The 17500-nt window shown below is 35.8% G+C and overlaps 1 protein-coding gene across 1 annotated transcript in view; it reads right to left on the reverse strand.

Moving 5' to 3' along the window:
* PCCA (propionyl-CoA carboxylase subunit alpha) overlaps positions 1–17500 on the reverse strand; it is a 357370-nt gene that overhangs the window by 227524 nt on the left and 112346 nt on the right. Inside the window, exon 12 of the mRNA XM_075199966.1 lies at positions 5344–5494. Within this exon, the coding sequence (XP_075056067.1) occupies positions 5344–5494 (151 nt within the window). The remainder of the gene's footprint in view (positions 1–5343; positions 5495–17500) is intronic.

The raw sequence follows: 17500 nt of genomic DNA on the forward strand, positions 1-17500 counted from the left end.
GTGATGCAGGGGCACAGAGTGTGTGGAGGCGATGCAGGGGCACAGAGTGTGTGGAGGCGATGCAGGGGCACAGAGTGTGTGGAGGCGATGCAGGGGCACAGAGTGTGTGGATGTGATGCAGGGGCACAGATTGTGTGGAGGCGATGCAAGGGCATAGTGTGTGGAGGCGATGCAGGGGCACAGAGTGTGTGGAGGCGATGCAGGGGCACAGAGTGTGTGGAGGCGATGCAGGGGCACAGAGTGTGTGGAGGCGATGCAGGGGCACACAGTGTGTGATGCAGAGGGGCACAGAGTGTGTTGATGATGATGCAGGGGCACAGAGTGTGTGGATGACTCTAAGGGTGCCGCAAACTGCAAAAGTTTGGGAACCACTGCCTTAATTTTTGATCTTAGGGGCCCCCTTGTCTTAAGTGCCACGGGCCCCCCAAAGCCTTAATCCAGCTCTGAGGACAAGTGAGTAAAGTGAGAGACTGTAGAAGTAGTAGGAGAGTGAAGAGGAAGAAAAGATGTAAAAGGATAAGCAAGGGAATGGGAAGTAGTTAGGACAGTAGAGATAAGGGAAATGTGAGTAAGAAACAGTAAGACAGTGACATAGGGCAGGAGGGGAGAGAGATTGTAAAACATTAGCCACTGTGGAAGGTGCACTGAGGTAGCTGTGTATGAATAGTGTGCAAGGGGCAGCAGGGGCGCTACTTAGAGAATCTGGGTAAGTGGAGCAACAAGTGTGTTTTAAAGGTGGGAATACAAGCAACAGCATAAGTGAAACCAACAAGTCATAATCAAACAGCATATGCAAGAATTAAGGTTGAGAAACCGATCAACAGGGTGTGTGCAGGCAGTGCACAATTCAGGTGGTGGAGGATTTCAGAGCTCACAGATGATTGTTGAACGTTTTCCTCATATCGCAGTGTTTTCAGATTTTAGGCTTAATCTACTAAAATGGTGGACAAGGGTTCGGGAGTCTAGAGTCTTCTATACAAAGTTTATTTAAAAATTGTTTTTTTCACTAACTTCCTAGGTATAAAAACTAGAGTCTGTTTTTGTTTTAGAATACAGACCACTCCAGACCTATGGAGGCTTTGGTATACAGACCCCAGATTTCTAATGGCTTTATAAAACAAAACTCACCCTAATCTCTGTTAATGATAAAATGCAGACCCAAGATCTCTGGTGGCAACTCAAAATTTATTACTTAGCCCACCGAACATTCCACTCTGCCTCTCACCACACGGGAGAGCAAGTTTGACAACTTCCTCTTTGACAGCTTATCCCTGTCCACTATCTCTGATTGGTGGAGAGTTACAGCCATTCACCAGTGCATGGAGACCTCCAACACTAATTGTTAGATGGCACTGGCCATTCTCCAAAGTGGAAAGGAGTTATATACATTTATGCATGCATGGTGTCTTATTTACATTATAATAAATAAATAATGGTTTGTGATAGATAGCAGTAGAAAGAGGATAGTGTAGAGAAATAAGTAGATCGACAAAACAGCGTGAGGAAGAGGGACAATGGTGTGGAGTCGGCTGTTCAAAATGATAAAGAATAAGAATTTATTAACAAATCTTTAAAATTGGTCTAGCCTGGTGTCCCTCCCACAATAGTTTATTTTCAACTTAAAGTCAATATGCACATATTTGGATAAAGGTATACATGTCTATGCAAAAACAAAGATGACGAACAGTGATGCAACGCTTCATTACTGCTGTTTGAAAAACATGACAGCTACATTATCAACAGATGCTACATCAAATGACTTTCTAACTTGAGTGGCAAAGGGAACAGCAACAAAAAGAAAAACTTTGAGTGACAAATGGAGTGCTATACATGCAATCAAGGAGGGCTAAAGTTTAAAAAATGCATGAGATTTGTCAGTCATAAACTGTGTCAGTGAGAATGGAAATAAGACACACGAAGGGAAAGAAAACTATGCGCACAATCTCTTCTGATAAAGCATACAATTCTAGAATACACCCTGAGAAAACCTAAAGAACAGATTACCACAAGTGAGAGTTCTTAGAAAACCCATGGCATCTGTTAGACGTGAGAAGGGCGATATAAGAGTTTGAAATCTTAGCTCTCTGTAGGGTGCACACCCACTGAACAAATGCTTTAGCAATGCAGATTTTGCAGAGTTAGGATAAGCATATGGTAGGGGTGGTAGGAAGACCATGTTTAATGCTTAAGGTTAGCTTGGTGGAGATTGAAAATTAAAAGACTGAAAAAAACCTTCAAACAAGCATGACTTCCACTCAAATTGTAAGAAATACAGTATATCTGAAAATGTTACGAAATGAGGCATACCAGGAGTCTAGGTGGAAAAGAAAAAGAAATTACTAATAGCAGCAGCCAGTGTGGGTAATTATAAACTGGCACATAACATCTATTTCAGATGAGGATGTGCGCATTTTACTCATACTGCATATATAAGTTGACAGATTTAGTCTTTCCACGGTCTATATAGTGAGATGCTTTGCTAAACATTTTGCAAATTTGGCCTGATATACACTTCTGCTTTTTTTCCTCTAAAATACAGTTTAATTTTGCCCTCATTTATGTATTATATAACTCATCATAATGAGATATTAGGATTTGGAATTGCATTTTATTTCTGCATTTCCTCCATAAATTGGACCCAGAGTGAGGGCAACAGTGTCTCAATGAAATGAGTAGGCAGGTGTGTCACAATCTGGCAATCCTCTACTCGGGACCAACAGAATAAATTGTAATGCTGGATCCCAGGTAATATTCTGGATAATGTTTTACTTTTAATGACCTTAATTATGACGTCACTAAAAGAAGGTCTGTGTATGCTTATTGGTTTTTTACAACCGTTCTATTTAGGCATTCTTCTAGGTAAGATATCATTTCTCTGGAACATCATAGTAATCTAATAATACATGAAATAAACAGAGGAGATTTTTTCACACAGATACATATGAGACATTATTATGAAATATAACTTCCAGAGGAATATAGAATAGGTCCCATATATGGCTGGTTCCCTCCAATATGAATAATAAAAGCTGATTTTTATGTACCTTCCCTGTCTGTGATAATCACATTGTTCTATGTAGACAGAGCACCTGGACTATGCCATAAAACCTTATATGACTGACCTGCTAATCTTATATGTAGATCGTGTAGCTGGGTCTCTGAAGTAAAAAAAAAATAATTGCTATGTAACAGCACAAAGACACTAGACATATTGCTAGAGGAGACATCAGCATAGTTAACTTTACTAGCACACAGGGCTGTCACAGGGTTATCTTATGTATATCTTATTTCCTTAACTCTTGATTATGCCAGAACCCACCAGTATCCACTAGAAATCTGAAAGCAGCAGGAGTTTTTTGGGGGTTTTTTTTTAGATAAGAGATGGGGAAAAGTGGGACGAGTTCAGTTACAAAATATGATATTTGGAAACCTGGAAATTAATGTTTTATACTCTCATATCTCAAATCTAACTTGCATCGCAAATGATTAATGTAGGCTGAAATTGCAGGGTTTTTTACATTTTTTTTGTAAACTAAATTGTCCCTCATTCTAGTAGCATCACACTCCTGATACAGCCACCAAGATGTAGTAAGTGTCTGGAGAACTTTCAAGTGCAATCTAACTGTGTAGACAGGATGGAAGCACAAAACTTAAATGACCATTTATTTGGCCAATAATGTGCTGTGGATTCTGAAATTCAGTCCTGCTTAAATGTTCAATGTTCCTTGGAAGACTGCAGATTGTCAATGGTGATACTCACACTGAAGGGGCCACTTCTGTTGTACAAATAAGGGTGGGGGTGATTTAGGTTAAAACACCAGGACTGGACTACTCCTTAAAGCTGCTCGAAGTTGCTGTATATTAATGGCACATTGCAATTAAACTTTACTCATCTTAAAATAAAAACAGTCAAAACTGTGGAATTAAACAAATTATGATTTTCTGTAAATAATAGGTTGCTAAATGTTCTTTAATAATAATAATATTGCAATTAGAGGGATGTGTGACCTATGTCCATGGATTGTACTTGATTTGGCCTCCACAAAACAACAATATGGCATTCATTAAATGCCTCTGCTTGGTTCAACTACTAGCCCCATATGTTCTACTAATATAATAAAAATTAAAAAATGAAAAATAAAGTGGAAATATTGTTAACTTAGAAATATAGTACGTTTCCCCTTTATCAACACAAACCATTGAGGAGAATGTCATTTACTGATTTGGTCTACCATTAAAGTCTTCAGTGCAAGCACCCGATTCAATATCTGCTACTGCAGTAACTCTCCATAAGGATGCCTTCTCTATGGACAGATGTCTCGCCTATTGCCAAGTGAAGAAGTAGAAATGCTTTTGTAACAAGTTTAAGTTATTATTTACTATTGGTTGCAAGTATTCCTAAGACTCAACACCAAAGTAACGATAATTAAGCTGAAACCATGAGTAACTGCAGTAACTAGTGACAATTAAGTGCTAATATCAATTAAAGGAAACAATGATATGTCTAACAAAGTGGCCAGCAAAGCATGAAACAAGCTGGGAAACATAATGGTATTCTTACCTTGTATGCCCTATATGTTTGTGTTGGGGAATAGACAGTATTACCCAATCTGTGGAACTTTGCTTGATGCAGATGTATGTAGTTTGTACACATTTACTTTTTTTTTTTTTCAGTAGACAATCATATTAATGCAAATCATTAATTTTAATTTAATCACCATGAGAACGAACATGAAGAACAGAAACAAATTGTCTGTAAAACTACTCGCTGTACTTGTATGTGTGCTCTGTGACTGACTTTTAGACATGGGTATTGCATGAATGAAATAAGAGTTAATTGGAGCAAATTGCCAGAGCCCTCCCTTAATAGTATTCTATTCCAACAGTTTATTGAATCATTTCTTGTTGGTGACCTTATACATGCTTACTCCTGGTCTGAGCATGTTTCAGGGTCCAAGAACAGTGTTGTGCATTTTGCTATCTACTTAAGTGATGTGATTGTATATTAAACAGAAAGTCAGACCCCACTTTTTTCCCATCTATGAGTTTGTGTTTCTGTGTCTCTCTATTACTTAATTCCCTCATTCACTGGAGCACCCTGCGGAAACCCACACAAACACGGGGACAACATACAAACTGCACACAGACCACAGATTGGTCCGAATCAAACCCATGACCTCAGCGCTGTGAGGAGGCAATGCTAACCACCATGCTACCATTTGGCTTAAATATTTTTGTAGTATTTAGTCACACTTTGGATTAATAGTTCAGAGAAAGATTAAACAAATAAAAATCGCATACAAGAGTGGGAAATCATTAAAATAAATAAAAACAAATTTTTACCTGTAGTCTTGTGTTCATTTCTAAAAAGTAGAAATTTTTCCTAGAATCGACAAGGAACTCTACTGTCCCGGCAGAGGAATACTTCACAGCTTTGGCAAGTGCTACAGCCTGTTCTCCCATTGCTCTTCGAGTCTCTGGGTCAAGAAAAGTGCTAGCAAAAGAACAGATTTAACAAGTATGAAAAGCAGATTAGTAGACACAATCACATTTCATGCTAAAACCAGAGATATAGAACCTGTCTGATGGCTGATAGTATGTAAAAATTAAACATTTGACCCATAATTTGAGGTTAATTGGAATTATTACAATAAAAACAATTGCATATAATTTTATTTATTTGATCATGTTTCTTAAATCTTGAATACATTTGGAACAGATACATCAGGTATTGAAGTAAATGGGACTGTGGGCATGAAACAGATACATTGCTTTGTGGGTATGATGTAAGTAATTTTGCAACACTTTTATCAAGCAAAAATGAATGCCTCTATATGAAAAAAAAACAAAAAAACAAAAAACACAAAAAATCTTTACTGTAACATCCATAGGAGGTTCCTCTATATGCTGTGTGCCCACATATACATTTACTCCCTGGGCAAGTAGAAGGCAGGCAATTAGCTGCTTATGGTAATGGTAAATGACTGTTGATGCACAGTAATGAGATGTTTAATTTCGTTTGTGGACACCAGAACAGTAAAACACAAGAATTTACTATGAATGATGTGCCATTCAATGTGGAAGTGGAAATAACACACTGAAGTTTCCATGGATCCTACTGACCTCGTTGTGGAAGTTTGACTGTACAGAGGAATAGTTGTATGTGGACTGGTGAGACCAGATTCCGAGGTCCTCATGCACCTCAGCAATGATAGACAAATCACTTGGAATTGTGATTTAATACTAGCATAATAAACTTGGTCCCAACATCTAGTGCATATAAAAATCAAGTTCATTTTACATATATCTCTCTCTCTCTCTATCTATATCTATCTGAGAGATAGAGATAGAGATAGATAATCTATCCACATACACACACACATAAATAATAATTATATATATATATATATATATATATATATATATATATATATATATATATATATATATATATATATATATACACATACATACATATACATACATACATATATATATATATATATATACATACATACATACATACATACATATACATACACACACACACAAGTTAACCCGTGCATGATACTCATGCATTCTAGTCAAATCAAGCTACTTAAGGTGTTAAAAAGGTTCTTGTCATGCATTTGGGCCATACCCCAGGCCTCAGCCACCAACCACTCCCAACTGTCACTTCTCCTTCAAGAAATATATATATATATTTTTTAAATCTTTATACACACTTTTAACAATTAACAAATTAAATTAACAAATTAAAAACATCTTAGTATACCAAATTTCAGCCCTTTCTGAATTTTTTTCCCCACACACACTAAGAATTTAGTAGGTCAGTGTATAACTCCGCCCAGCAGGTGGCGCTGCAGCTTGGTTTTATTTTTTCCACACATACACAGACAGACTAACACACGCCACTAGACATTTATATTATAGATGTATATATATATATATATATATATATATATATATATATATATATATATATATATATATATATATATATATATATATATATATATAACATCATCTTATCATTTATTTATATAACGCCAACATATTCCGCAGCGCTTTACAATTGGGGACAAACATAGTAAACTAATAAACAAACTTGGTAAAACAGACAAAGAGGTGAGAAGGCCCTGCTCGAAAGCTTACAATCTATGGGATATATAATATAATAATAATACATTTAAAAAAAATTATTACTATTTCTTTTCTCTTTTTTGTCCATATAAATATTTTGAGTTTACTAAACAAAACAAAAAAAACAACCCAACAACTCTGACCCCCTAAACAGAACAACAACAGGGTTCCAATGCCCAGGGCCCCCACAGCTCCAGCTGTCCTCATCTTTTACCTCAGCCAACTATAACTTTATCTCAATTGTTTTCAACTTGCATGATGCAAATGTTGCCAATCTTCAGTTTTCAGACACATGGCCTCACATTTTCCTCTAGAATAGGTATAAAAGAGGAGTTCATGGTGGACTCTATTATCACGAGGTGCCCAGGTACTGTGGCTGCAAAACCAACCCAGATCACCCATCCCCTTTACCCCATTGTGTGCTTGACAATAGGTATGTAGTTCTTGTGGTGATAAAACAGTGTTTGGTTTTCACTAAATACAGTTTATTAAAACTAAACAACTCCATTTAGGTCTGATCTGTTCAGAATACATTATTCCAGAAGCCTTGTATTTTGTTCAGATTTAAATTTGCAAACCTAAGTATTGCTGCAGCGTGTTCTTGGCTTTATTTTATTTTTTTCCTGAGCAAAGAGACTTATTCTGGCTACCTTCTCATGAAAGTCATACTTCTTCAGAATTATTGTGTTGTGTTGACAGAGGCCTTTAGGTCCCTGGAAGTAGTTTTCGTGTTCTTTGCCATTTCTCAGAGCACCAAATGTTTTGACCTTAGGCGGAGTTTCCAGGGAATGCTACGCCATGGTCTTCAACAGTCTCCATTTGTAAAATATCTTCCTCACTGTAGAATGATGGACTTCAAATTGTATAGAGATGTCCTTCCAACCATTTCCACACTGATGAGCAGTGAGGTCATTGCAGACATTCTACTTGACATGATGGTAACACAGTCCTGAATGCTGGAGACCAAATTGATATGTGTTACTTGTCACAGAAGACTAGATTAATCATTTTTAGCACTTGTTGAGGACTGGATGAATGTTAATTCAGTCTCAATATAAAAAACAAAGATATGAAAAAGTTAGTGCCTTCTATCTAAATGTATGAATTTCATATTAGTAATAGCATTGAAAGGCACTGAGGCCAGCCTCCTTGCTGCCCATACAAGCATTTTTACAGGATATGTTCCAAATGAAAACCAAAGTGCCAGGGAAAAAGTGCTGCATAAAGCACCACCGATCTCTATACTGTGGATAGGGTCTTGCCTCTCCTACTGTCATTTATGCGCCTCGCTAGGTGCTCTTTCTTTGAGTTCTCCAATGAACTGACAAACAGGTGAGCCCATGGGGAGGCTATGTAAAAGGACAGAGATATTTACTGCACATATAGGCAAATACTGTGTGTGTGTGTGTGTGTGTGTGTGTGTGTGTTCCTATACTTAACCTATTTACATACAAACAATGTGGATTCTTAGTCGTAGAGGGGACACAAAAAGAGGACCCCACTAAACTGACTAATTCTAGACAATACAGGAGACCTTGCTAATATACTTGGCATATTCCAACTTTTGTCAGACAAATAGTGTGCGTCTGTCTGTGATTTATGCCTTGGAGGGTAAAGTGTGCACACTCCACCACGGGCTGACCAAGTGTTGTCTCATACACATGGTCGACCACATGCAGTGGAAGTGAAGGGGAAGTTTCCAAGATACTTCGGATCTCCACAAAAGAAGTTACCCTAGAGCTTTCCGAACTTCAGAAGAAGCTTTGCAGGCACTTTACACAGACAGAAATAGAGGGAGGAAAGTTCCAATCTTGTTGACACCACCAATGCAAAGAGCAATGGAAACTCTTGCACAGAAGCGTAAAGAATGTGGAATGTCTGCCGGAAATGTGACCATGCAGCTGGTCTGGCAAACCTATAAACATTTCCGAGTCTCCAATTGCATACAACGCTTTGCCTAAGAATGTGGAGCTAAAAATCCCAAAACACTGTCTTCTACTGCTGCCAATGTTTCAAAATCTTCTCAACCTAAACAACACAGAATTGGATAACTTGGCAGACTTCCTTGGGCACAACATCAGGCGGGATCATGGTGGCATGGAGGGAGAGGTCCAACTCAGATAAGCTGTTAGGCTGTTAAGCAATTGTATATGTATTACCTTGTTTTATTAAAAAATATATTTGAATTTGCTACACTATGTCAGTTCTTTATATTTCGGGGATACTAGAAAAATTAATTCGGCATTAAGGTGGTGTTGTGGAAGATTGATCAGATAAGACTTTATTATTTCTCTCACTGGTACAATGTATATTTGTACATTATTTCTATAAATATATTGTACTAGAAGAGCCTTTCTATTTTCTTCACAACTTTAGGTTATCCTTGACTCTCAGCAGGGTATATGGAATTGGTCTGCCAGCTGTATTTATGAGGGGGTGCGGAGGAGAATCCCTGAATATTGGTTTGAAGGGACTGTTGGATAATTATAAAAGCTTTTGAATGTGAGCTATTAGCACCATCAATTTAATATTCATACACACACACACACACACTAATATATATATATATATATATATATATATATATATATAGACGCACACAGACTATATGGACAAAAGCATTCAGACACTTGACCATTACACCAACAGGGATTGTAATATTATTATATTCAAATACATATACTTTAATATGGGGTTGGTCCCCCTTTGGCAGAGGTAGAAGCTTTCACTCTTTTTGGAAAGCTTTCCACATTATGTTGCAGTGTTTCTGTGGGAATTTGTGCTCATTCATTCTGTAGAGCTTTTATGAGGTCAGGCACTGATGTTGGATGAGAAAGCCTGGCTAGTAATCTCTGTTCAGGTCACCCAAAGGTGTTCGATGGGGTTGAGGTTAGGGCTCTGTGTGAGCAAGTCAAGAACTTTCACACCTAACTCATCAAACCATGTATTTCTAGTACTTGCTTTGTGCACTGGGGCACAGTCATGTTGGAATAGAAAAGGACCTTCCAAAACTGTTGCTACAAAGTTGGAAGCATAGCATTGTCCAAAATGACTTGGTATGCTAAAGTATTGAAATTGACTTTCACTGGAGATAAGAGGCCTAGCCCAAACCCTGAAAAACAGCCCCAATACCTTCATCCCTCCTCCACCATTTTCATAGTTTGCATTTACAGTCAGGCAGGTAATATTCTCCCGGTATCCGCTAAGCCCAGACTCACCCATCTGACTGCCAATCAGAGAATCATGATTTGTCACTTCACAGAACACGTTTCCAGTGCTCCACAGTCCAGTGTTAGTGTGCTTTACACCACTCCATCCGAAGCTTGGCATTGGTCTTGGTGATGTGAGGCGTGCATGCAGCTGCTCAGCCATGGAAACCCATTCCATTAAGCTCCCTCCGCACAGTTTTTGTGCTTACATTAATGCCAGTGGAAGTTCGGAACTCTTCAGCTATGGAATCAGCAGAGCGTTGGTGACTTTTACGTACCATGTTCCTTAGCGGTCATTGACGCCGCTCTGTGATTTTACGTGGTCTTTCACTTCGTGGTTGACTTGCTGCTGTTCCTAAACGCTTCCACTTTCTAATAATATCACTTACAGTTGACAATGAAATATCCAGCAGGGATGAAATTTCACGAACAGGTGGCATACTATTACAGTACTACACTTGAAGTTACTGAGCTCTTCAGAATGACCCATAAATGTTTGCAATTGGAGACTGCATGGCCAGGTGCTTGATTTTATACACCTCCGGCAACAGGTCTGATTGCAACACCATAATTCAATAATTAACAGGTGTGGCCAAATACTTTTGTACATATAGTGCGTATTGGAGGGTGTGTGTATATATATATATATATATATATATATATATATATATATTTGTGTGAGAGACAGGGGAGGGGGGCCCTGCTATACTGTGTGAGAGACAGGGGAGGGGGGTGCCCTGCTATTTGTGTGAGAGACAGGGGAGGGGGGCCTGCTATTTGTGTGAGAGACAGGGGAGGGGGGGCCTGCTATACTGTGTGAGAGACAGGGGAGGGGGGGCTGCTATTTGTGTGAGAGACAGGGGAGGGGGGGCCTGCTATTTGTGTAAATGACAGGGGAGGGGGGCATGCTATACTGTGTGAGAGACAGGGGAGGGGGGCCTGCTATTTCTGTGAGAGACAGGGGAGGGGGGGCCTGCTATTTCTGTGAGAGACAGGGGAGGGGGGGGCCTGCTATTTCTGTGAGAGACAGGGGAGGGGGGGCCTGCTATTTGTGTGAGTGACAGGGGAGGGGGGCCCTGCTATACTGTGTGAGAGACAGGGGAGGGGGGCCCTGCTATACTGTGTGAGAGACAGGGGAGGGGGGCCCTGCTATACTGTGTGAGAGACAGGGGAGGGGGGGCCTGCTATTTGTGTGAGTGAGAGGGGAGGGGGGGCCTGCTATACTGTGTGAGAGACAGGGGAGTGGGGGCTGCTATACTGTGTGAGAGACAGGGGCCTGCTATACTGGGTGAATGAAAGGAGTGTGGGCTGCTATAATAAGGGAATGTTTTTTTTTAATATAATGTGTGATATGAGGGAAAGGAGTGGGGTTGCCTTAATAGTACATGGGTAGGAGATAGGCTATTAATTTAATGGTGGAGTTTAGGTGGGGGCTAATTATTTAATGGGTGCTATTTTATTAGTGGGCTATTTAATTTAATTTAAGATACACACACACACACACATATATATATATATATGACACCAAAAAAGTCTTTAAGCTAAAAAGCGCTTATTAACACCAAGTGCAAATATTAAACAGAAGTATACAGAAGTATATATGACACTCTCCACAGATGTATAGTGCTCGTACCGAATATTCAGTAAATCTGGGCCAAGATTAGCAGTCACTCTGATGGTAGCGGATAAGATAGAAATCCTCTCAGCGAGCCCTTTATTCAGATGGCACATCCAGTCTACAGACTCAAGAAAATGGCCACAATAGTGTAATAACGTAAGATCAAATCAGAGCAATCATTTATTTGGCAGCAAATTGACTCTGCAACACAGTAAAACAAATGCCCGTACATAAAAAAGGTAAAAACACGCTTATCTGTCCTCTAGCACATGCGCAGATGAAAGGAGTACCAGCCGGCACCGTCCCATACACATCCCACAATGGTCACAGGGTACAGACAAGAAACAGCTCACCGACGCGTTTCGTCTTGTACAAAGACTTTTTCAAGGAGTAATGAATACAAGCCATTATGGACTCTTATATACTTAGTTGTCTTCATATCCAACCAATCAAAATGCGATTCCGGAAGTGTGGGTGGAAACCATCTCAATCCCGATACATACATATATATTATATATGTGTGTGTATATATATATATATATATATATATATATATATATATATATATATGCGTATATATATATATATATATATATATATATATATATATATATATATATATATATATATATATATATGCGTATATATATATATATATATATATATATGCGTATATATATATATATATATATATATACGTATATATATATATATATATATATATATATATATATATATATATATATGCGTATATATATATATATATATATATATATGCGTATATATATATATATATATATATATATATATATATATATATATATATATATATATATGCGTATATATATATATATATATATATATGCGTATATATATATATATATATATATGCGTATATATATATATATATATGCGTATATATATATATATATATGCGTATATATATATATATATATATATATATATATATATATATATATATATATATATATATATATATATATGCGTATATATATATATATATATATATATATATATATATATATATGCGTATATATATATATATATATATATATATATATATATATATGCGTATATATATATATATATATATATATATATATATGCGTATATATATATATATATATATATATATATATATATATATGCGTATATATATATATATATATATGTATATATATATATATATATATATATATATATATATATATATATATATATATGTATATATATATATATATATATATATATATATATATGTATATATATATATATATATATATATATATATATATATGTATATATATATATATATATATATATATATATATATATATATATATATATATATATATATATGTATATATATATATATATATATATATATATATATATATGTATATATATATATATATATATATATATATATATATATGATCGATTTTATTTTAACTCATAATTATTTTAAAATTTCTTGATGAGTCTTATCTACAATTGTGCGGAACCGCAATGGGCACAAATTTTGCGCCGGGTTTTGCAAATTTGTTTATGGGCGTATGGGAAGATCAATATATTTACAGTTCCAATGCTTTTTCGGATAACATTGTCTTATTTAAAAGATATATTGACGATATTATAATAGTTTGGCAAGGAGACATTGAATCTCTGAATGACTTTATGCAATATATTGGGGAAAACAACTATAATTTGAAATTCACAATGAAGTGTGATCCTATAAGTGTAGAATACTTAGACCTCATCCTTATAGCACAGGGCGAAAAAGTTATTACTAAGAATTTTATTAAACCTGTTGACACCAACAGCTACTTGCATTTTGATAGTTCCCACGCTAAAAAATGGAAAACCAATATCCCGTACTCCCAATTTTATCGTATAAAGAGGAACTGTAGCGATGCTACCCATTGTAAGGAACAGCTTAATATCTACTCAGAAAGATTTTATAAGAGAGGTTATCCCCAAGAACTACTAAATAATGCGATTGAAAAAACAGAACATCCTAATAGACAAGAATTGATATCATATTCAAACAAAAATAATAACAAAAGCAAAATTGATAGCAAAAAAGAAGAGGTTTCATTTGTTACTACCTTTTGCAGTGGAGAGAACAAAATTAAATCAGTTCTATCTAAGCATTGGAATATTTTAAAAAAAGACCCTATTCTACATGATATCCTTCCTGAATCACCAAAAATCATCTTTAAGAAAAATCTCAACCTAAAAGATATATTGGCTCCAAGCCATTTAAAATGCATTAACCCCATTAAGAATCCTTCTACTTTTTTGGACACTAAAGGGAGCGTAAGATGTAATCAGTGCAACATCTGTAAATATACAGCCCCTATGAATAAAAAGTTTTCTAACTTTAACAATAGTAGGAATTTTATAGTTAAAAAGCTAATGAATTGCTTAACTACATCAGTCATTTATCTTTTAGAGTGCCCCTGTGGGTATAAATATGTCGGTAAAACCAAAAGACAGTTAAAAATCCGAATTCAAGAACATGTGAGAAACATAAAAAAACAAGTAATCAGCCACTCAGTCTCAAAACATTTTAAAGAGGCCCACTATTCGGATCCTCAACATTTAAAATTTATGGCCATAGAACATGTTGAACTGGGCGATAGAGGTGGCGACCTTCAAAAACTTCTCTCCCAGAGAGAAATGTTCTGGATTTACACACTGGGTACACTTGTGCCACAAGGGTTTAACGACAATTACGAAATAGCCCCTTTCTTATAGTTAGGTATTCTTATAACCTCATATTTCGGTTTACCTTGAGTGTTTATGCTAATAGGTCTGTCATTACACCTTCTTAATATATTTAATATAAAATCTTATTGTTGGGTTTTTTATTGCTATATTGTCTATATTGTTATATATTTGGGTTTTATAATGTAATGTTTTTTATATTCTATATTTTATATGTTAATTACATGTTTTATATTAGAGCTCTGGGTTCATTATGTTGTAATATACACAATATTTCTATTAATAGTTTTATTTAATATGATAATTGTATTTTATATATATATATATATATATATATATATATATATATATATATGTAAAAATGTAATACTGGTGATATCTTGGCTCAGGTTTTTTTAAATTAATATCTTTATGTATATACACTATATGTTTGTACTTTGATTAGAATTATCCTATTGAACAGATTGATTGGATTTAGTGTATATACGCAAGCACTCTCTGATAGCTGAACTGCTGTTTTAACATCTAAGGCTCGTTTTATGTTTTAAAATAAGGTTTGAATAAAGTTGGTTGAGAAAAAACCAATTGACATCTGACGTCTGATAGACGTCCTCACGTGTAACGCCAGATGACGCCACTTGTGCGCATGCGCAAGATGGCGCGGCACATACTATTTATATTCGTAACTTGGAGAGTCACACAGTATGATTCCTCCTGATGAAGTCTCTGCTTAATGAGATGAAACGCGTTGAGGATTGCTTCCTAAGAGACTGCTGGTTTATATCTAACAGCGTGGTAGCGTGTTCTTTGTTGAACCTTGCTGAGAATTATCTTCCTAAAGACTCAGTGACCTGTATCTCTGGCAATGAGGTAGCGTGATAGTTATTGGATCCTGCTGTCCTGTTCCAGCTTAAAGATACCCAGATAAGCATATATCTTAATCTTTAATGTAAGTGTACATCTGTATTTTACTCTGCAATAAATATGTAATCATATGGTATTACACTATGAGAACCTTTTTTCTTCATATAAACATGGTTATTACTGAGGATATATGAAGTGCCTGTCTGTGATCCTGTAAATGTTGAGCAACAACACTCCACCAGCCTGAAGGGGAATCAAAGTTATTCTAATCTATGAAGGGACCAACTATACCTACAGATAAGCTTTAAAGTTCTTCTATCTGGTACGCATATTGGTATGGTGCTGGTGGTCTTGGAAATATTTCCTCCTGTGTGTGTGTTTTTTTCCTTACTGATTCACTCCTAACACCTGAGTGCCTATATCCACTTGGTGATCTTAAATTCTGGCTTGTGGTACACCTATCTGTATTGTTGAATACAGTATTATACTATGTGGCGCCCCCTCCTACTTATTTTGTTTTAGATTTATTCCAGTCCACCATCTGGCTTTGTGGGAATTTTGGCAGCCTCCTGAACATAGGATACCTACTTCTTCCAAAGGACAATATTTGAATTGGAACTTGTTTATCTTCACAGAGTTACGCGCTGCACTATCTATTGTAATTGTATATATATATATATATATATATATATATATATATATATATATATATATATATATATATATATATATATATATATATATATATATATATATATATACATATATACATACACACACACATATATATATATATATATATATATATATATATATATATATATATATATATATATATATATATATATATACATATACATATACATATACATATATATATATACATACATATACATATACACATACACACATGCATCCACACACATGCATGAATACTGCATCACTGTGGATCCGTGGGGAGAAAAAGTTTGAATACAATCCCACAAAACAAAACCAATTTGGAAATATAGCCCAAGTTCATGTGCCACTTAGACACAACACCCATTAAAGATTTATACAAGTCTTTTAATATGGAAGAAACATATAAAATAACTACAAGAAAATGTATATACAATAATAAAAAAAAAAAAAACTACTGTAGAAAGTGCCACACTAAAAGAAATGTAGGAATATTTAAATAAAATAAAAAGGTGTCACTCACAATAAAATCACACGAGTTTCAAATCCATGAATTTCACCAAGGACTATGTACAATAAAATAATTTCCTTCCTCAATTAAAGCTCTAAATTTCAATAAGACTGGATTGTGTTGATTAGACATTACTGAAAGCACAGCATGACTATTTTATGAGTGTTGTAGATTTTAAAGACGGAATTATACCTTGCAGCTGTATTGCAGAACAAGCATCATTATGCCTAATATGGATGAAAGGACAGCTACACCCCTGCACTAGAGTGGTGTCTTCCCCTGTATGCAGAATATATATCTACATCACCTTTCACACACTCACTGCTCACCTCCTGCTGCAGCACAAGAATGAAACAGAGGTGTCATACTGCTAAACTTGATCTTAGCCATGTGGTTAGGCTTTCTAGTCTAAAATGACTGGATTACCTGTGCAATCAGACGGGTTAATTAACTGAAGTTTTCATATTCTTTTCTGCATTCTCTCACTTTATATGCATTTTGTACTGAACATTATTGCCCAACACCCAACCACTTATTCTCCCTTCCCCTTCTACCTCCTTAATCATCTCTTCCTCCCAGCCTAATTATGCAGCACTTTAATACGGCATGTGTCACTTGACTCTAACACCTCGATCTCTGACAGTATTTCAGCCCATGATGAAAAGTACACAGGGGATCAATGCTAAGTGGAAACAGAGCATGTAGTCATATTTTGCATGTTTGTTA

This window comes from Mixophyes fleayi, chromosome 2, assembly GCF_038048845.1.
Source record: "Mixophyes fleayi isolate aMixFle1 chromosome 2, aMixFle1.hap1, whole genome shotgun sequence".
Lineage (NCBI taxonomy): Eukaryota > Metazoa > Chordata > Amphibia > Anura > Limnodynastidae > Mixophyes > Mixophyes fleayi.